Source organism: Ailuropoda melanoleuca, chromosome 9 (assembly GCF_002007445.2).
Source record: "Ailuropoda melanoleuca isolate Jingjing chromosome 9, ASM200744v2, whole genome shotgun sequence".
NCBI lineage: Eukaryota > Metazoa > Chordata > Mammalia > Carnivora > Ursidae > Ailuropoda > Ailuropoda melanoleuca.
The window spans coordinates 30,421,190-30,438,888 of record NC_048226.1 but is presented as its reverse complement, the minus strand read 5'-3'; the positions used below and the strand labels follow the sequence as shown (position 1 = coordinate 30,438,888).

Sequence of the window (17,699 nt, the reverse complement as noted above, 5' to 3'; positions counted from 1 at the left end):
ATAACAGCTTTATTCATAATTGTCAATCTCGGAGGCAACCAAGATGTCCTTTAGTAGGTGAATAAATAATTGTGGTGAATAAATAGTAGGTGAATAAATAATCCACACACTTCAGTATTACTCAGTGCTGGAAAGAAATAAGGCATCAAGTCACAGAAACATAGGGAGGAACCCTAAATGCATATTGTAAGTGAAAGAAGCCAATCTGAAAAGGCAACGTACTGCACGATTCCAAATACAGGACATTCTGGAAAAGGCAAAACCAAGGATAGAGAAAAAGATCAGTGGTTGCCGGGGACCGAGGGTAGGCAGGGATGAATAGGTGGAGCACAGGGGATTTTTAGGACAGTGAAACTATTCTTTATCATACCATAAGGGTGGATAGATGTCATTATACCTTTGTCAAAACCTATAGAATTTACTAGATATAAGGCAAACTCTAGTGTATAGACTTCAGCTAATGATAAGGTATTAGTATTGGCCACAAATTGTATCAAACATACCATATTAATATATGATGTCAGTGTAAGGAAAAATGGAGGTGAGGGGAAGTACCCAAGAACTCTGTATTTTCCATTTCAATTTTTTTGTAAAGCTGCTTGAAAAAAAGAAGTCTTTTAACTGAAAAATTAAAATTAAAAAATTTCTTAAATGTGTTAAGACATACCGAAAGAAAAGAAGATGGTTGGGTCTCAAAAGTACCTTCCTCCAAGGAATATTCACTGAACTAAGAATCAAAGGTGGAGTATTCACCATATCCTAATGAAGAATGAATGGCCCAGTCCATTCAGGTGATGCTCCCTCACCTACAGAGGCCTTTTCCAAGTTTGAGTTCCCCTACCAACAAAGAGAACAGAAGTTCATTTCCTAAACTAAGAAAGGTAAATCCTACTAAAAGCTAAAATAGTGTCTAGAGCCAAGGGAGTGGAGGAAAAGGAGAGGGGAATTTATAACCAAATTCCTTCTAGGCTCAATAAGAAAGCCATGAATGAACAGTGGTGGGTCACCTTTGGCTCAGGAGGTTAACCAGCAGGCTCCTTTACTGGGAATCCCTAATTAACTTCTGTGGGGAAATTTCCCAGCTAACTGGTGTTGATTGTAAATGCAAACCCTCCTTCCAACATGCACAGATGTTAATGCACTATTTTAAAAGTTCAGAGTACTTATTACTGAGTTGTCAAAGGCCCATTAATTATCTACTACACTGTATTTAGCTTTTCTCTGGTAAATCTTTTTTAATTGCCCAGTCTGCATTTACAGAGCATCTTTATTTAACATGCTCCCAACTCTGTTTATGTTTATGCCTTTTCCAATAGCTCATTAAATAGAGTTCTTACCAGTACTATCAGAATCTTCAGTGAGAACTGTCCAAGCCCACTTAAGTGCTTTCATTGCATTCCCTCATTATAGAGTATTTTCAAGTTCCACATATGTTTCAAGTCTACCCTCATTCATATCTTTTCCCTGCCCCTGAAGAGTACAGGAGACTTCCTTCTCCAGTATTTCCAATATTTTCACTGTCTTATAAGAGGTAACCATTTGGAAATACATCCCTGACTGTATTCCCTGAGCTTCCACTCTCCAACAGAATCAAGTCCAGATTCCACAGGAAAACAAGGAGGCCCTGGTTAGTTGGGCCCAAAACTCGAAGCTCATCTGTTGACAGTCTTTCCTTCACACCCCCATTTCAGCCCTTTACAGAACACATCATGAAATATCTTTGTCCCTTCTTTTCATTCTTCTTGGAACTCTTTTAGGTCTTACACAAATGTCACTCCCATGTGAAAGCTTCTGGAAAGAGGTCCTCCATCTTCATTCCCCCAAACAATTCTATTCCTGTCATTGTTGTTGACATATCACCCTTTAAGGTATAAACAATTATAAATGAAAGACCCTATTGCAGGACAATGAACTCCTTTAAGTCAGGAGTGTCTTTCAGGAATCTTGGTGGGTACAGAGCCTGCACTCAGTGAATGTTTGACAAATATTTATTAAACAAATGAAAGCATTTTTACTCCAGACCATCTGGGTTTTATTAAATTATTTCTGCTCTTTCCAGCATGTCCTAACCCACATAATTACATGATCGGTATGATCATAGAAAAAATCATGAGAAAAATAACTATGGTATAGGCATATATGTTTCCTAGAACATATTACTTGGGATAAAAAATCCAGTAAATAGAATCCATTTAATGTCATGAACATCAAAAAAAATATCTGGAAATCATCAGCCTCTCTGGAAAAACTACATTTTGCAAAGGTACCATTGAACCAAAAGGACAAACAATACTGCATAGTTCTCACTGAATGCCACACACACACACACACACACACACACACACACACACACCACAAAAGTGACCCCCCCGCCAAAAAAAAAGGACTGTAAAAAGGACCAGGCTACAGTTGGCAAGCCCTTCCAAAGCAAATCATATCTACTTGGGAGGAGGGGGGTTTCATCTTTTGAATAGGCAGAGGGGAATTTGTTTTGGTTTTTAGAAATAAGCATTTGGAATTGCCTTTATAAAAACTAGTGCTGTCTGATTCTGAAGATTTTAAATTGTGTGCATTAGAGAATGAATTTTCTAGCACTTGCATATGCTAGACTTTTATAGAGTTGGTCCTCTGAGATAGGTCTTAGGAGTTGAATTTGAAGTCGTGTCACATAGACGTAAATCTCGCTGGTCTCAGAGAAAGAGATGTGACTGACAGAGGGGTTCTGCCTTGCATGCTTGTACCTGAATTCATAATTCATGAACATATGTGGAGGAGAATGCTGGTATATGCGAAGCATGACTGCGTGCAAAATGAGGATATAAATACTGGTTAATTACATACTATTCACTTGGGGCTGGAGACTACTTAGTATTCTTTAGTGTTATGCATTTCCCAATGGAGAGAACATGTATTTTACTAGTAGGTTATCAAATGAAAGTGACATATTATGGCTAATATTGATCCATAGTCACTGTTTTTGAAGTTTGGTGTGAAATAGCAATCTCAGGAGTAGTTTATCCGAAACCTCGCCCAGGTCAATAAAGCATGAATATTATTTCCCACGTTGAGTATTCAATAAGGTGTGTAAAAAAGAGTTGATAAGCTCCGTATAGGTACCAGGTTTCACAGAATTACAGAGTGGAAAAGGACTTCAGAAATTATCTAATGTGACTCCCACCCACCATTTTATAGTTGAGAAGTCAAGAATCAAATCTGACCTCTCTCCTCGGGTATGTCTGTCTCGGTAGTCGGAACAAAATCTCAAAACCTGTCTTAAATAATTTCCATGGATGACATGGTAAAACTGAACCCGCTGCAGGTTTCAGCACTGTTGCCAGTCTGAGAGGGAGGAAATACTCCTCCCAGTGATTCTCTTGTTAATCGAAGAGTAGCAAGATATGGCGGGAAAAGGGCAAGTTGCGGAAGCTGAAGTCATGACTGTGATGCTTGCTAGTTAGCAGCTGTGGGCACTTGGGCCAGTCTCCTACCTCCTCTGAACCCCAGTGAATTGATCTTCAAATGAGAACACTAATAATACCTACCCTGAGAGGCTGAAGAAAAGATTGGATGGCTTAATATGAGCCAATGTGCTTGGCAAGCTGCAACTGCACTTAACAAAGATTTGGTCCTTATTGTCATGATCAAATACTATTTATTAAGCCACCAAATAAGCACAGCATGTCACTAGGCCTTAAGCAAAGCAGAAAGCAGAGAAGACAATGGGCTTTATTCACATTAGGGGTTTTCTCTCCCAAAGAGTCAGTTTTTACCAGCAGGTAATCTTATTTGTAAAATCCATTAAGTCAACCTGCTTCTGCAGTGAAACAACCCACTGCTCTTTCTCTGGTAACTTCTAGTAAATTCTTTTCTTAGTATTTTGAGATATATCACTTAGGATTTTCTTCTTACTTCTTGAAAACTGAGTTCTGAACATTACCTAGAGCAGTTCTGCCCAACAGAAATATAATGTAAGCCACATACATAATTCTAACTTTCTGGTGGTCACATTTATAAAGTATAAAAAGCAACAGGTGAAATTAATTTCAACAATATATTTTATTTAACCCAATATATCAAAAATGTTATTGGTTCAACATATAATAAATATGGATATTATTAGATGTTTACCATCCTTTTTTTTTTTTTCCCACACAAAGTCCTCAAAATCCCCAGGGTATTTGACACTTACAACACACATCAATGGGGAATAGCCACATTTCAAATGTTCAATAGCCATGTGCAGCTCACAGCTACCATATTGAAAAGCCATGCAGGTCTAGAGACTGGCAGGGTGACCACACCTACTGGTAGCGCAGACCTAGAAAAATTAACTTAGTAATTCTCCATGGAAACACTTAAGAACACTGATGGAAACAATCATATTCTAGCACATAGATGGGGGAAGGAGCCATAGCAACATAAGTGACAGCATAGCAACACCGGCTGTTGTACAAAAGAGAAATTAGAAAACTATTACTTTGAAAAGGAGCATTTCTGGGAAGGTCATCCTTTTTCCATTTTGTTGAATGAACTAAAGAAACTGGTAATACCTTTACACGAATATACATTTGATAAGACAACATTCTCATTATCTTCTTATTCTACAATGCGGACACTGACATATTTTGTCACAATGTTGACTGTTCTATTTCTCACTTAGGATGACAAGTAATAAAGCAGGAAATCTTCCCATGACATAGCCTGCTCTGCGGGTCTTGGGGTCACTGGGAGGAGCTCAACTGCATGGAACAAGTTGGTCATCGGAAATCTTTCCCTATTATTTTGTAAAAATACCCTGCTAATTCCTGGCTGGGGTCTAGCCTTTCAGTCTTGGAAGCCTAGTTCCATTTTCTTCTATTCCTCCCTTGGGTCCTCTTTCTCCTTGTAGCTGCAGAGGCTGCTTGATCTATCATACTAAAAACTGGGGGTGAGAGGTGCCCAGAACTTGACTTCCTTCTCCATTGTCCCAACACCTAGTGGAGGGTGATGTCCTTTGCTCACCCTGAGGGTTGTTGTTTTTTCAGAAACTTATGAATAGGAAGGAATACACCAGCAGCCTAGCTCCACGTCTATGAGCAAAGTCAGCAATCATTATGTCTTGGTCGGAACTGCCGCCCTACCTCCCTCTCCTCTTTCTCTCTCCTCTGTCTGCTTACTCTAAATCCAGTGTTTTCCTGGTGTCTGTCTGTTTCCCTCTCTCACGACACCCTGTCCACTCCATCCCAAGGACTGAATGCCATAGGCCTGAATAATATAAAACTGTGAGGGGCTCCTGGGTGGCTCAGCCAGTTAAGCATCCAACTCTTGGTTTGGGCTCAAGTCATGATCTCATGGGTTGTGAGATCCAGTCCCTTGATGAGCTCTGTGCTCAGCAGGGAGTCTGATGGAAGATTCTCTCCTTCTGTCTTTCCCCCATGCGTGAGCACACTCTCTCTCAAATAAATAAATCTTAAAAAAAAACCCCATAAAACTGTGAGAGTTGGGTGATCAATGTGTTGAATTAATTTCCTAGAGATCAGCTGTGAACAGCAAACCTATAAAGTAATGGATTTTTAATAAATATTTTATTAAAACTTTTCACTTTCTTTGTCAATGGAAGATTTCATATCTTTGCTTATAGCATTGCCTATAAAGAGAACCCACTGTTACCACTTTTAAGCACCAGCCCTTGCTTTCATAGCAGGTGAGCTGACTCTGGTGAAACAGCCAGTGAAAACATCTGGATCAGCCATAGTTTCCGTTAATATTCAGCTCAGTAACCTTCCCTGACCATTTCAGTTGAAAGGGATTGCTCTCCCTCTGCTGCTCAAACTTCAGTGTGCATACGAATCCCCAGGGCATCTTGTTCAATCATAGGTCACGGTTTAGTAAGTCCACAGGGACCTGAGATTCTGCATTCCTGAGACACCTCTGAGAGATGTGGGTGCTGCCAGATGCAGATCTTACACCCGGAGTTGCAAGCCAACAGCTCTGCTCTTAGCACAATGTCACAGACAGATTTGGAGGTATGAATGTGACAGGACTCCTCTCCTAGATAATAAATGTTTTGAGCGCATATTCTTTTTCATACATGTTCCTTACAATGATTTGAAGTAGCTGTTTGTAGAATCCATGATTAAAAGGTTATCACTGGTCACTTATTTTTGTCATTTTATTCTCAACAACTGATTACAGTGACCAAGTCATGATTTAGTCGGTGGACTGTTAATGAATTTGCACATATCAACAGTGATTGAGTGAGAACATACCTATGAGCTCAGCTCTTTGCCCTCCCCAATCTGGGATCAGAAGTAGACCTCCAGGCTCAGGCCTTACTCTCAATATCTGACCAGGCAGAAATTATATAATGAGAACATAAATGAAGCAAATTTCCCTTCGGTTTTATATCGTGAAGCACAGTGTTACAGTTCGCTTTCATGATGCCCTTGATTTCAGAGTCTCACTTACCTTTACTACTAGCAAGTTTGTTCCTGGCCCTCCCTTGGATTCCCAGGTTTCTATTATGTTACCATTTGTGATGGCCACTGGCTTCTTCCCCACTTCTGACCTGTGTATTAACACAGGACTCTCAAGTCAAACACTTCCACACTACAGACCCCCACTGGAGCCCTTAATATCAAGTTTATAATGGGTGTCAGTACAACTTTCCCATTCACACTACCAAGGATTGAAATTTCACCCTCCAATTTTGGAACAAAATTCTCTGTTTTTGTTCATTTCTCTCATGGCCTTCTCTCATGGCCAAATTTTTCTCCCTCAAGCTAAAAGTGCATGCCTTATATACAATACCCTCATCTCCTATGAGTGTGAATGGGAAAGTTGTACTGACACCCATTATAAAACTCATCACAGCAAAGCTGAAAGCGAGGCTTCACTAGCCAGACCAAGATTCCATTAGATGAGCTGGTTCTAGGAACAAAGGGACAAAACTTCAGTTGTGAAAATGCTCGGTTTAGGTCAACTTGATATTAAGGGCTCCAGTGGGGTCTGTAGTGTGGAAGTGTTTGACTTGAGAGTCCTGTGTTAATACACAGGTCAGAAGTGGGGAAGAAGCCAGTGGCCATCACAAATGGAACTCAGTGATGGTTTCCAGGATATTTGGTCATGCTTCCTTGACAGAAACTTCAGGTTTCCTCCCTCACTCATTTGAGTCCAACCTTTATTTATTTACGTATTTATTTAGGGTGGGAGGGCAGAGGGAGAGAGAGAATCTCAAGCAGGCTCCACACCCAGTGCAGAGCCAGATGCAGGGTACGATCTCATGAACCTGAGATCATGACCTGAGCTGAAACCAACAGTAGGATGCTCAAACAAGTGAGCCACCCAGGTGTCCCATGATTCCAACCTTATCTTAAAGTAGGTAGATATTTTGCCCTTAAATAGCCATAACTATTGACTACTTTTCAAAAGTATGAACACAGATAATATTTATGCCTTCCTTAGAATAGTGTCACATTACCTGTTCCTGTGTAGAACTCAATGTTTCAAACCTAGCTATTACCAAATCAACAAAATTCCTATAGGACATCTGTGACTACTACTCTTAATAGCACATCCCCTGGAACTATGAAACCCTATGGGACATACTTCCTAATTTATTTTAAAATAACAGATTCAAGTACTGCAAATCTCTTTGGAGAGTCTTCTGGAATTGACCTACATTTAAAAAAATAATTGTTAACAATTTTACTTTTGTAAAGCAGGAAATTAATTAATGAGCTGTAAATCTACCAAAATAAAGAAATCTTTACAAATCCTTTCCCCTGCTTTGCTGAAGGATCATTTCTTCATTGTTACTGTTACACTGATACAGCAACTAGGCCATAAATCAAAGATGCAAGTAACGGAGGATCATTTTGCTATGGTTCCTGCTCTAAGGGCTATCTTTGTTTTGATTATTGACTCTCTGCTACTGAAAAAAGACCTGAAAAGTAAAGAATTCCCATATCTTTATTCACGACTATTACCTGAGCTTCAGAAAGAAGTCCAACTGCTTTTTACATGGATGAAATGTCTCAGATTGGTGGTTCAGAAAGGTGACTTCGTCCTTCTTAAATACAGTGTACTTGATGGGAAGCCAGCCAAAGTCATCCCAAGTCTTTTTAGACTCGTATTCACTGTAGATCCTACTTTTTCTATATATGCATGATTTTCTGTTTGACTAATCCTCACCCACCTCACACACTGCCCACTGCTCTGTTTATATAAAAGGATTCCCCTGACAGGAAAACAGGGCATGTGCATAAATTAAACAAAAGAAGTAGAACTGATTCAAGCAGCCTACTTATGAATCATGAAGATGAAAAAATAGTTTGACATACTTCAGATCACTTTAAAATAGATGCATAATTTTTTTAAATTAAATATCTGAAATGTCGTCATGGGGTTGAAAATTGTTCAGCTTCATGACAGATGTCTAACATCCTAGAGATCCAGGCAATTCCTATCCAGGAAAGGTTAATGCATTGTTCTCTTGTTCTAGCACAGAGTAACATATCCCTATTCCTCAGTGAGTACAGGCCTGGAGACAGTCTCTGTATAGAGCTTAAATTCAATTTCTAGTATACTAAATCAGTGACAGTGTGATCCAGGACAGGCTTTTAATTTTAAAGCAAACCTAGCCCTGACAACAGTCTTCTCATTGACATAATGGATAGCTCTTTTTAAGCCCATGAAGCATTGTTCTTATTTGCTAATCATAGCACTCCAGCTGTGCATACCTCACTACGTGAAATGGAAATGGTAATTTTGGCTTCCCAGGTCTACAGGGTAGATATCTTAGAATTAGTGATATGGGAACACTTTCCACATCAGCTTCAAATGCTTAGATATGGGTTTTTGCGGACATGGTGTTATTTGATTATAACTAAAATTCAGAAACAAGTTACAATTCAAAACAAGTTACATTATACAAATAAGCTTAAGATTCTCTCTTCATGTATGAAATCATACTAGTTCCTAGAGGTTAGACACTAATGTTACCAACTCTGGAAAGTCCCTTATAGATGCCCTTTGACTTACGTAACCAGAGAAACGCTATAACGATGGCCTTAGAAGAACACGTACAGACTCTGCGGTGCACATACTCTGGGGACTGGGCAAATAGCAAGAATATATAAAAGGAGCAAAACCAGCATTTTGAACCTGGAAAGAAACTTGAATGTTATTGTTTGACCAATCATATCATACAGATAGAAAATTAAGACTCAGAAGGAGGAAACCAAAAGAATATTTAAACTTCGTTGGAAGCCAGGAGCTGCACTGTATCATCATGGTGACACAGGTAACAGCACTTAGGTGACCTGCCTGGGGTCTGGGCCACCAAGCAATCAATTCATCTCTCCTAACTCCTCACATAGTACACTTCCCCAAAAGGACAGCTGACTTTGTAAAGAACCATCAGTGATGGTTCTAATTTTGACCCATCATCTTAGGGTTGGAAAAGATCTAATGCTATCATTCAGATCATTGTTTCTAGAAAATATCCAGACTGACTTATTTCCATTTTAATCCTTCTTTAGTTTCTTTTGCAATCAGTAATCTATATCTGCTCTGTATATATACAAGACAAGAAATTACTCTTTTATGGTGATAAGAATTATAGTATTGATGGGAGTGGTAGTAGTAATAGCAGAAGCTACAAACTTTTTTTGCGTGGACAAATAGAAGCACCAGAGATACAGAAATTGTCCCATACATAAATATATTCTCAGGCAGTCAAGTGTAGGTAAGAATTCAGTGAAAAAGATCTATCCCAAAGCTTTCCCAGTCTGACGTTTCTATCAGGAAGAACAGGAATGTGAGCTGGGCTTCTGGATGCATCTTTCTCAGAGGAGAACTAGTACTTTGTGAAATTTGGCCCCACTTCCCTAATTCTAGTGATCTAAAAAGAGAGAGAGAGAGAGAGAGAGAGAGAGAGAGCTGGGGCAATGGGTGGTATCCTTTCTAGATAACAACATCCTTTTGGATTCACTGCACCCTTGGAAACTCAAGAAGCAAACAAACAAGCCACAAGTTCAGCCCCTTTCTCATAAAGAAGAGAGAATAATGCCTGGGCTTCATCCACAGGTCAGTAAATATTCACTGAGCATGTATTTTTATTCACATAACTTCCACAACTACTAGAATAACTTCACAAGGGCTTGCCTGTGGTCTTCCTTCCTGACTGGCCATGCCTTCCATTACCGGTGACAACAGCATATAGCTAGAAGGAAGTTACTTGTTGGTGGTCAGAATTAGGCAATGTCATTCAAGAGAATTTGTCTTTCTCTGACATTCACCAACACATTACAACTATTTTATAAAGTTACACCTGATAAGCACTTCCTCATGACTAGCAGCACACTGCACCTTATATTTGATAATGCATAAGAATATAAATCCAATTAAATTCAGTTCTAATCCCTAAGTCTTGCTTCCATAGGCCTAGTTAGTACACCATTCAAATTCTAACACAAGGCACTGGATTAGCCAGTGAGCCCATACAAAATGGAATCATTCTGTTTATCTGTTACTCAGTGATTAGTGCTATTTAATATCATAGGTAGACAATTTCATTTGAACTGTAAAATACAGAACACGTTTAATAGCAAGTTATGTACTTGGATATTCAAACATTAAGGAGTTTTCCGTACATGACTGAACAAAGACCTTCAAAGCTACTGACCCAAGGATTTGTGCATACTGTTAAAAAATGATAGCATCTATTTGTATAGATACTACTTTTAATGCTCTATGAGGGAAGTCTGCAATTCCATCAGAATGTAGCAAGTATAACATTTTTTTCACCCTTGTGAAGCAAACAGGATATAGTTCAAATGAATGGAAAAAATACAACTTTTGCACTAGTTATTGCAAAGATACTGAAATAGGTATATTGATCACATAGATTTATGCATAAATTATTCCAACTCATACAGAATCCCCAATAAATGCACAGAGGACTGTCTGGTTTTGCGTGGATTTATATCCACTAGGTAACTCAGAGATTTAAATACCAAGCCCAGCACTCATGGATGTTACATAGATTTGTGATGTTCCAGCAAAGACACCAGGTCCATAAACCAATGAATGGATTTCAAAGTAACATAACTGCAGTGCTTCAAGCAACCTCCTATTTCTTTCATCCATGAAAAAGCAAAGGTTAGTCCACTATGTTTGGAGCAGCATGTAATGATGGAAACTGTCATAAAATCTCAAGGCTGGAAGATTATCTTTTAGTTCAACCTTCTGCATGTTACTTAAAAGTTTTTTCTGCTGCAACTCTGCCTACAGTTTTCAAAACTATGCTTAGACCCTCCAACAGCAGGTAACTCACTGCTTCTAAGGAATCATCGTTGATCTTTGGATACCTTGTGATTAGTTAAAAAATGCTTCCTTACATTGATTCAAAATCTCTCCTGTAACCCCCCTGCATCTCGTCCCAGAGGTCCTACACAAAAGCCCAATGCCTCCTCCTCGTTACAACCCTTCAGTACTCACCAGACAACATTGAACTTCTCAGTCTTCTCTTCTACCTAATGATCCCCAATCTCATCAACCATTTCTCATGTTGTTTTTTTTTTCTCCCACATCAGTACTGAATTCTAGCCTAGAATTGGTGCAGAACTATACGACCTAAAGAGAAAAACACTTAACATTCTCTTTCTCAATTTCCACATTTGCAAAATGGAAGTGTTAGCTCAAAAATCCTCAAAGAGGATCAAATAGAAAGACAGGGAAGTCCTCTGAAAATTGAAAAGTGTTAACAAAAATAGAAAGAACAAGTTTCTAAGGACCAGGAAACCTAAATTTCAATAAGCTAAAGACCACAGTATCCTAAGGAAAAACTCTCCAAAAAGTAGCAGAAAATAAAATTTTTTACTTTAGTGTAAATCAATGAAAAATTTCAACCTATCTGTTTTTCTGAAAAATCACTCCCTCACCTTGTTGGGCTTATTTATACACCCCAGTTACATCCAAACTCTACCTCTTTAAAATCAATGAATTTTAATAAATGGAAAAGACTTTACTGAACCAGAGAGGAATTGATGACATGTTCTCTGAAACTCAGCTTGCCATACCTTTGGATAGAACAATGTTTTAACACTTCGTTAACAATCTCTCCTCTCCTCCCTGGCCCTTATAATCCTTCAAACATTCCTCCATGCCTTCAGAATAAAATTTAGGTCCCATTCATTGTAGACTCAACAAATTCTCCCTCATCTCTCGCTACTATCTCTTACTCCCTCTCTGTTCAAAGCACACACTTAACTCACCTTGTTCCTTCTTGCCCCACCCACTCCTGTTCTTTTACACAAAGTCATATACAAGGCTCTGTGGCCAATGCTACACTTTATTCAGACAGCAGATTTTTTCACCATTCAAACCTTCACTCAAATACCCCCTGCTCCAGTGTCTCACTTGAATCACTAAGATGGTCTGGGTTTTTTATTTCTATCATTGAGCTTATTTCATTGTATTGAAATTATCTCTTTACTTTTCGTCTTCCTCACCAGACAGTAGAATCCCTGAAAGATGATGTGTATTTTATCTATCTTGGGGTAGCTAGTGACTAACACAGTGCCTTGCATAGAGTAGGGACTCACTATATGTTGAATGAATAAATTAATTAATATACAGTAGAGGGAACACAAATATACAGGAAAGTGACCATTGATTCCGCCTGACCTATATCAGAATTCAGAACTAACTCCAAATCAATAAAGTACTTTTTCAGTAGTCAAAGGTGTAACCCAGATGCTATTTCCCTACCCATTCTTGATCTCTAGAACCTCTTTATCATTTGCAAAGCACTTTCCACACGTTCACATACATTCCACCATTTAATCATTAATGTCACCACAAGACCATGTTACTTGGCTGCAATTTAATGCAACAAGCTCAGCATGTCCACATGGTGTATAGTAAGAGGAGCACCTGCCTTCACAGTCAGACAAGTTGAGGCCTAGTCCCTATTCTGCCAGTTGACTACTGGTGTGTTACTGGGCAGATCTTCTATCCTGTCTAAAGAGTGTCATGCCTGGTAAAGGTAAAGTGTCATTTTTATACATTGTTCTCATTATTATCCAAGTTGGCAGTTGGAGATAAGCTAATTGATCCAGAAAGAGCACAGACTTTAGGGTAAGGTGGGCCTGGCTTTGACTCTTAGCTGTATCACATAAACAGCATGGATTTTTGCGCCAGTTAATGAATCTCTCTGAGCCAGTTTTCTTATATATAGATAGATACTAATGATTTTCTCTCGGGTTACTGTAAAACTTAGATGAGATAAAGACTATAAACATAGTTATAATTTTTTAAATGCTATATAAAATTGCTATTATTATTATTATTATTAGGCCAGGTTTAAGAATGACTTAACATTTCTCAAAGTGCCCTGTGTGCCCACATCATCACAAGAGTATTTAATAAGTATACCCTTAAAAAGTTATTGATAACAGCACACTAGCTTATCAAAGGCTCTGAGAAGTCCTGTGGAGAGATCCATTTAACTCCATTTAACCTGCCATTTTCCAATTTATTTGAATAAGGAACACATGTTAGACCTTGTGGACTATCAAGCATCTGAAAAGCAGAGATGTTCTTTCACCAGGTCTTTCCCACATGATTCTCATGATAGATATTCAGAAACAAAAACCAAAATAGTAAAATAGTAAAAATACTCCCCATTCTACCATCCACTGACTCACTGACTTATTGTTTGCAATATGCCTACTTGCATTTAGAAGACAACCAAATATGTATATACCATACATACACAGGAAAAATTAAGGTAGAATTTTAAGAGTGAGTCATAAATTCTGAAGAAGGTATCTATATATAATTGATCATCAGTGTGAAGACTAAAAACTGTTCTGATGAGGCATTTGTGATTCCCACTGGCTGAACTGCCCTCTTAGTAACTTCTGGAATCATATGAAATGAACAAGAAAAAAAAACAGTACTTATTCATTTGCAGTCACATTTCCTTTAAAGTCATAATTGCTCTTTTCACATGGTAGGAAAGTTCACTTCATTATTCCAAATGGCTCTTTCTCAGAATCAACTCCTGTGACTTTAAAAGCTGCCATTAATTTTCCATTAGTAAACTTTAATTAAAATGAATAGGTATCATTGCTTTCAACAGTTGCATTTGTAATAAATGTATAAATACATCTAAGTCTTGTCCAAAATGTTTCAAATAGCTATTTCTGAACAAGCAAACACTTTGATGTTATTTCAAAGGACTGTATCTACAGAAAGCTTTTAGAATCTTGCCCTTACCTAAAATAACTAGAATTTCATGGAAATACAAGGAAAAGTTAACAACCTAGCTAAAATCTATTTTATTGATCTTAGAAAGTAGCATGTTAAAACATGAATAATGACCTCTGAGCTTTGAACCATTCAGTACCTTGGTGTTTCTGCAGCATTTGTGTATAATGCATGGAAAAGAAAAGCTAGAAGAAGCAGAAGGATATTCCTAATTTAAGGCATCCTAATGGTCTAAGATAATGGTCTGGTACAATAATCTGAGATGAACTGCATTTCACCAACTTATTATCTCAAAGATGCATCTGCTACACAAAGTTCCATTCCAATATCTCCCACACTTGGAGAAGCTGAAACAATTTAGAATGTAACTGAATTCCACGAACTTTCTGATCCCTTTCCCATGTCCTACATTAGGCTAAAGTTTGTTTGTTCATTTGTTTAAACATACTTCATAAAGAGAAAGTGAGGTTAAGTCTTAGATCATACTTCCACCAAGTTACCCCACTAGCCTCCAAATATCTTAACTAGAATCCAAGAACAGTTAGATAATTCAGATTTACATATGAAGCACATTATTATGAAAATATAGATAAGTATCTGAAAATATTTTCAACAATACTTCCTTCCAGACAACCATGTATTAGCAGGAAAAACTTCAAAACCTCTAAGGAAAACATTGTAGAGATACCTAACAAAGAGGAGTCATGTGTGACCACAGTTTCTCCAAGGGTTGGGTTGGCTAATGTGTTTGTCGGACAGCCTGTGCTTTTCCTTCTGCATGCAACCTTACCCTTCCATTCCTCCTCCTCCTTGATCAGCTTTTCCATATGGCCAGTTGACCAGTGGCTGTGGTCTCACTGACATGTGTTTAGGCCCTTCCTTTTCTGAATTACTTCTCACTTTCTGCATTTTATGTCCTCAGATAACTAAATGTCATTTTTCCACTGGGAAAATGTTCGGTTTAGAAGGTTTAGTAAACACAATGATAATTAAAATTATTTTTTCAGTTCACAGAATTGGATATGATATTATTCACAAAATATCAATCTGTAGGAAGCAATGAATAGTTCTTCAGCTAATATATTGAGAAGTGTTTGCATTATTTACATGAAGGTAGACATTTTAAAGGTGATTGAAAATTAGTGATTTCCAAATCTTGCATAAAGTTTGCAAAAGTTAACAAATGGAATGTTCAGCTTCATTTTCCACATTATCAGATTAAAACTACTAATCATATGAACCTAGCCACTAAACAATGTCAGTAATTAACACAAATATTTGAGTTCTTCATCAAACTTGAATAAGGGCATCAAGCTGTAAGTCTTCATAATAGTCATCCATGGAACATAACAGCTATTCTATTTAATTGACATTTCAAAGTCCTTTGAGTCCAAAACATGGAGGTTTCCAACATCAGTTTGTCTGACTGCATATCATATACCCCTTTTCCAGAAAGTATCTGTTTGGGAAAAAAGTTTCACAGTTTGAAAAGTCACCACCTATGGCAATGTTTACCCTGCTTTACAAAGCAGTGGTCTCAGGAAAGGTTGCAAAATAACCACATTTGCTCTTATCAACGAAAACACTACTGTTCACCACTAATAAAAGAAGTATTTAGTCCCATTCCACAAATCCTCTGAGTCGTTTCCACATGGGATACCTCAGCAGAGTTAATGATTTCTAAAGTCTTTATCACAAAGGTAACTACAAATGAAATTGAAATGGACACCGACCTAGCAGCATGTAACCCCACATTGGTGCACTTATTAGGAAGTTTTCTCATTTTACTTAGACTACTTGCTTATTAAGTCATTGGAAACCCAAAAAGCTCTGGAATATTAACATCTAAGTGCTTCAACACAAAGAATTTTTGGAGGTGTAAGATATTGCTTCAAAAAGCTATCAAAAACATATAAAAGTTGAAGGAACATATTTCTGAGCAAACTGTTTCATTATATTCCTAAATCTAGGTGGTGACTGCTCAAATGACAGCTCCCTCTGCCCAGGGAGTTTAGCCTTGTATTCCAGTTTCTAAGTGGAAGTGATATCTGTGTAAAAAGACTTGGTAGATCAGATGACAAGTAGCAGAGCGACCAATGAAGATGCCAAGTATGATTAAAGTGTACAAGACGCACTACCCCTTTCCAAGGGTTCTTAGTTTTGTGAAAAATCAGAATATGGGGATACTGCAAGATAATCAGAAAGCGCCTCATAAAAGTAAGTCTGGGCCCCATAAAGTTTATTTACTCATATTTGGAGATAGATACATAGGTTATAGACAGAGATATAGGTATAGGTATTCTCCAAGAAAAAGACAAACCAACTCCCTACTAAGCTTTTCACTTGGAGCGCAGTACTTCTCCAACATTGAGAATTAAAAGGTGGGTACTTCACAGCAGTTAAGAATTCCCATATAACTAGAATTAGCAACTGGGAACAAAAGAAGCCATCCAAATTGCAATATAAACCTAGAATTCAACATAATAAAAAAAGGATTTTTAGAAGATGTGACAGAATTTTCTCCTATTCAACCGAAACAATATCACTAAAAATGGGGAGGGGGTAGCGTATAAACATAGAGAAGCTAGTGAAGCAGAGTGGGAACACAGAAGGGCTAGGTTGATCAAAACCACTTTGCTGCCTGTCGCTTGTTTCTCACTTCCCTCCCACCCTAGGTTGTGATCACAAATCTTAAAAATGCAAAACCCAGTTTAAGGGGAAAAAAAAAACTGTAAGAGTGTGCCTAGGGTTACTACTAGAGAAACCCTAAACGATTTCCGTGCAGAAGCAAAGCAGTGGGAATGTAGTAGCAGCAGCAGATCTCCCTCTTCCCCACCCCTGATACGGTACCTCCAGATTTGCCCGAGCTGCAAGATGTGGATGAGTGACTGCAGGAGCCAGATGCAGAAGGAGCAGGACGCAGACCTGTGTTTGCCGCTGGCCCGGGTGGCCCCGCTACTGTTGCTGCCGCTGTTGGTGGCGGCGATGTTGCTCTTACTGGCGTTGGATGCTTGCCTTTGCGGCGTGGAAGGACGAGCCTCGCCTTCCGCGGCTGCAGACCCACTGCTGGCCACCGTCTTGCAATCGGCTCCAGGCTGAGGGCAGCTGGAGGCAGCTGCTGTCGTGGCGCTGTCCTCGGTGCTGAAATCGTGCACAAACCAGCGGAAGCTGAACACTTGCACCGAGAGCGAGCCGAGCACCACGAAGAAGAGCGTGAGCCCGAACCACCAGCGCTGGCCGCGCAAGTAGTAGTCCACGGCGAGCCAGATGTCCGTGCCCACGTCCGCGAAGTACACGGCCACGGCGGCCAGGATCCAGAGGCAGTCCCACAGCGAGTAGCGCCGCTGCTCCCTGCCCAGGCGCAGGCACAGCGCCGCCGAGCCCGCCCCGCTGCCGCCGGGGCCGCCAACGCCGCCGCCCGGGCCGCCCAAGCCCCCGGGAGC

At 39.1% G+C, this 17,699-nt stretch overlaps 1 protein-coding gene across 1 annotated transcript in view; it reads right to left on the bottom strand.

The window, feature by feature from the left end:
- The window catches only part of XKR4 (XK related 4), a gene marked incomplete at its 5' end in the record, with an annotated part of 418,015 nt that extends 400,319 nt beyond the window's left edge, over nt 1-17,696 (bottom strand). Inside the window, one exon of the mRNA XM_019804731.2 lies at nt 17,107-17,696. Within this exon, the coding sequence (XP_019660290.2) occupies nt 17,107-17,696 (590 nt within the window). The remainder of the gene's footprint in view (nt 1-17,106) is intronic.
- Nucleotides 17,697-17,699: the final 3 nt, after the last annotated feature.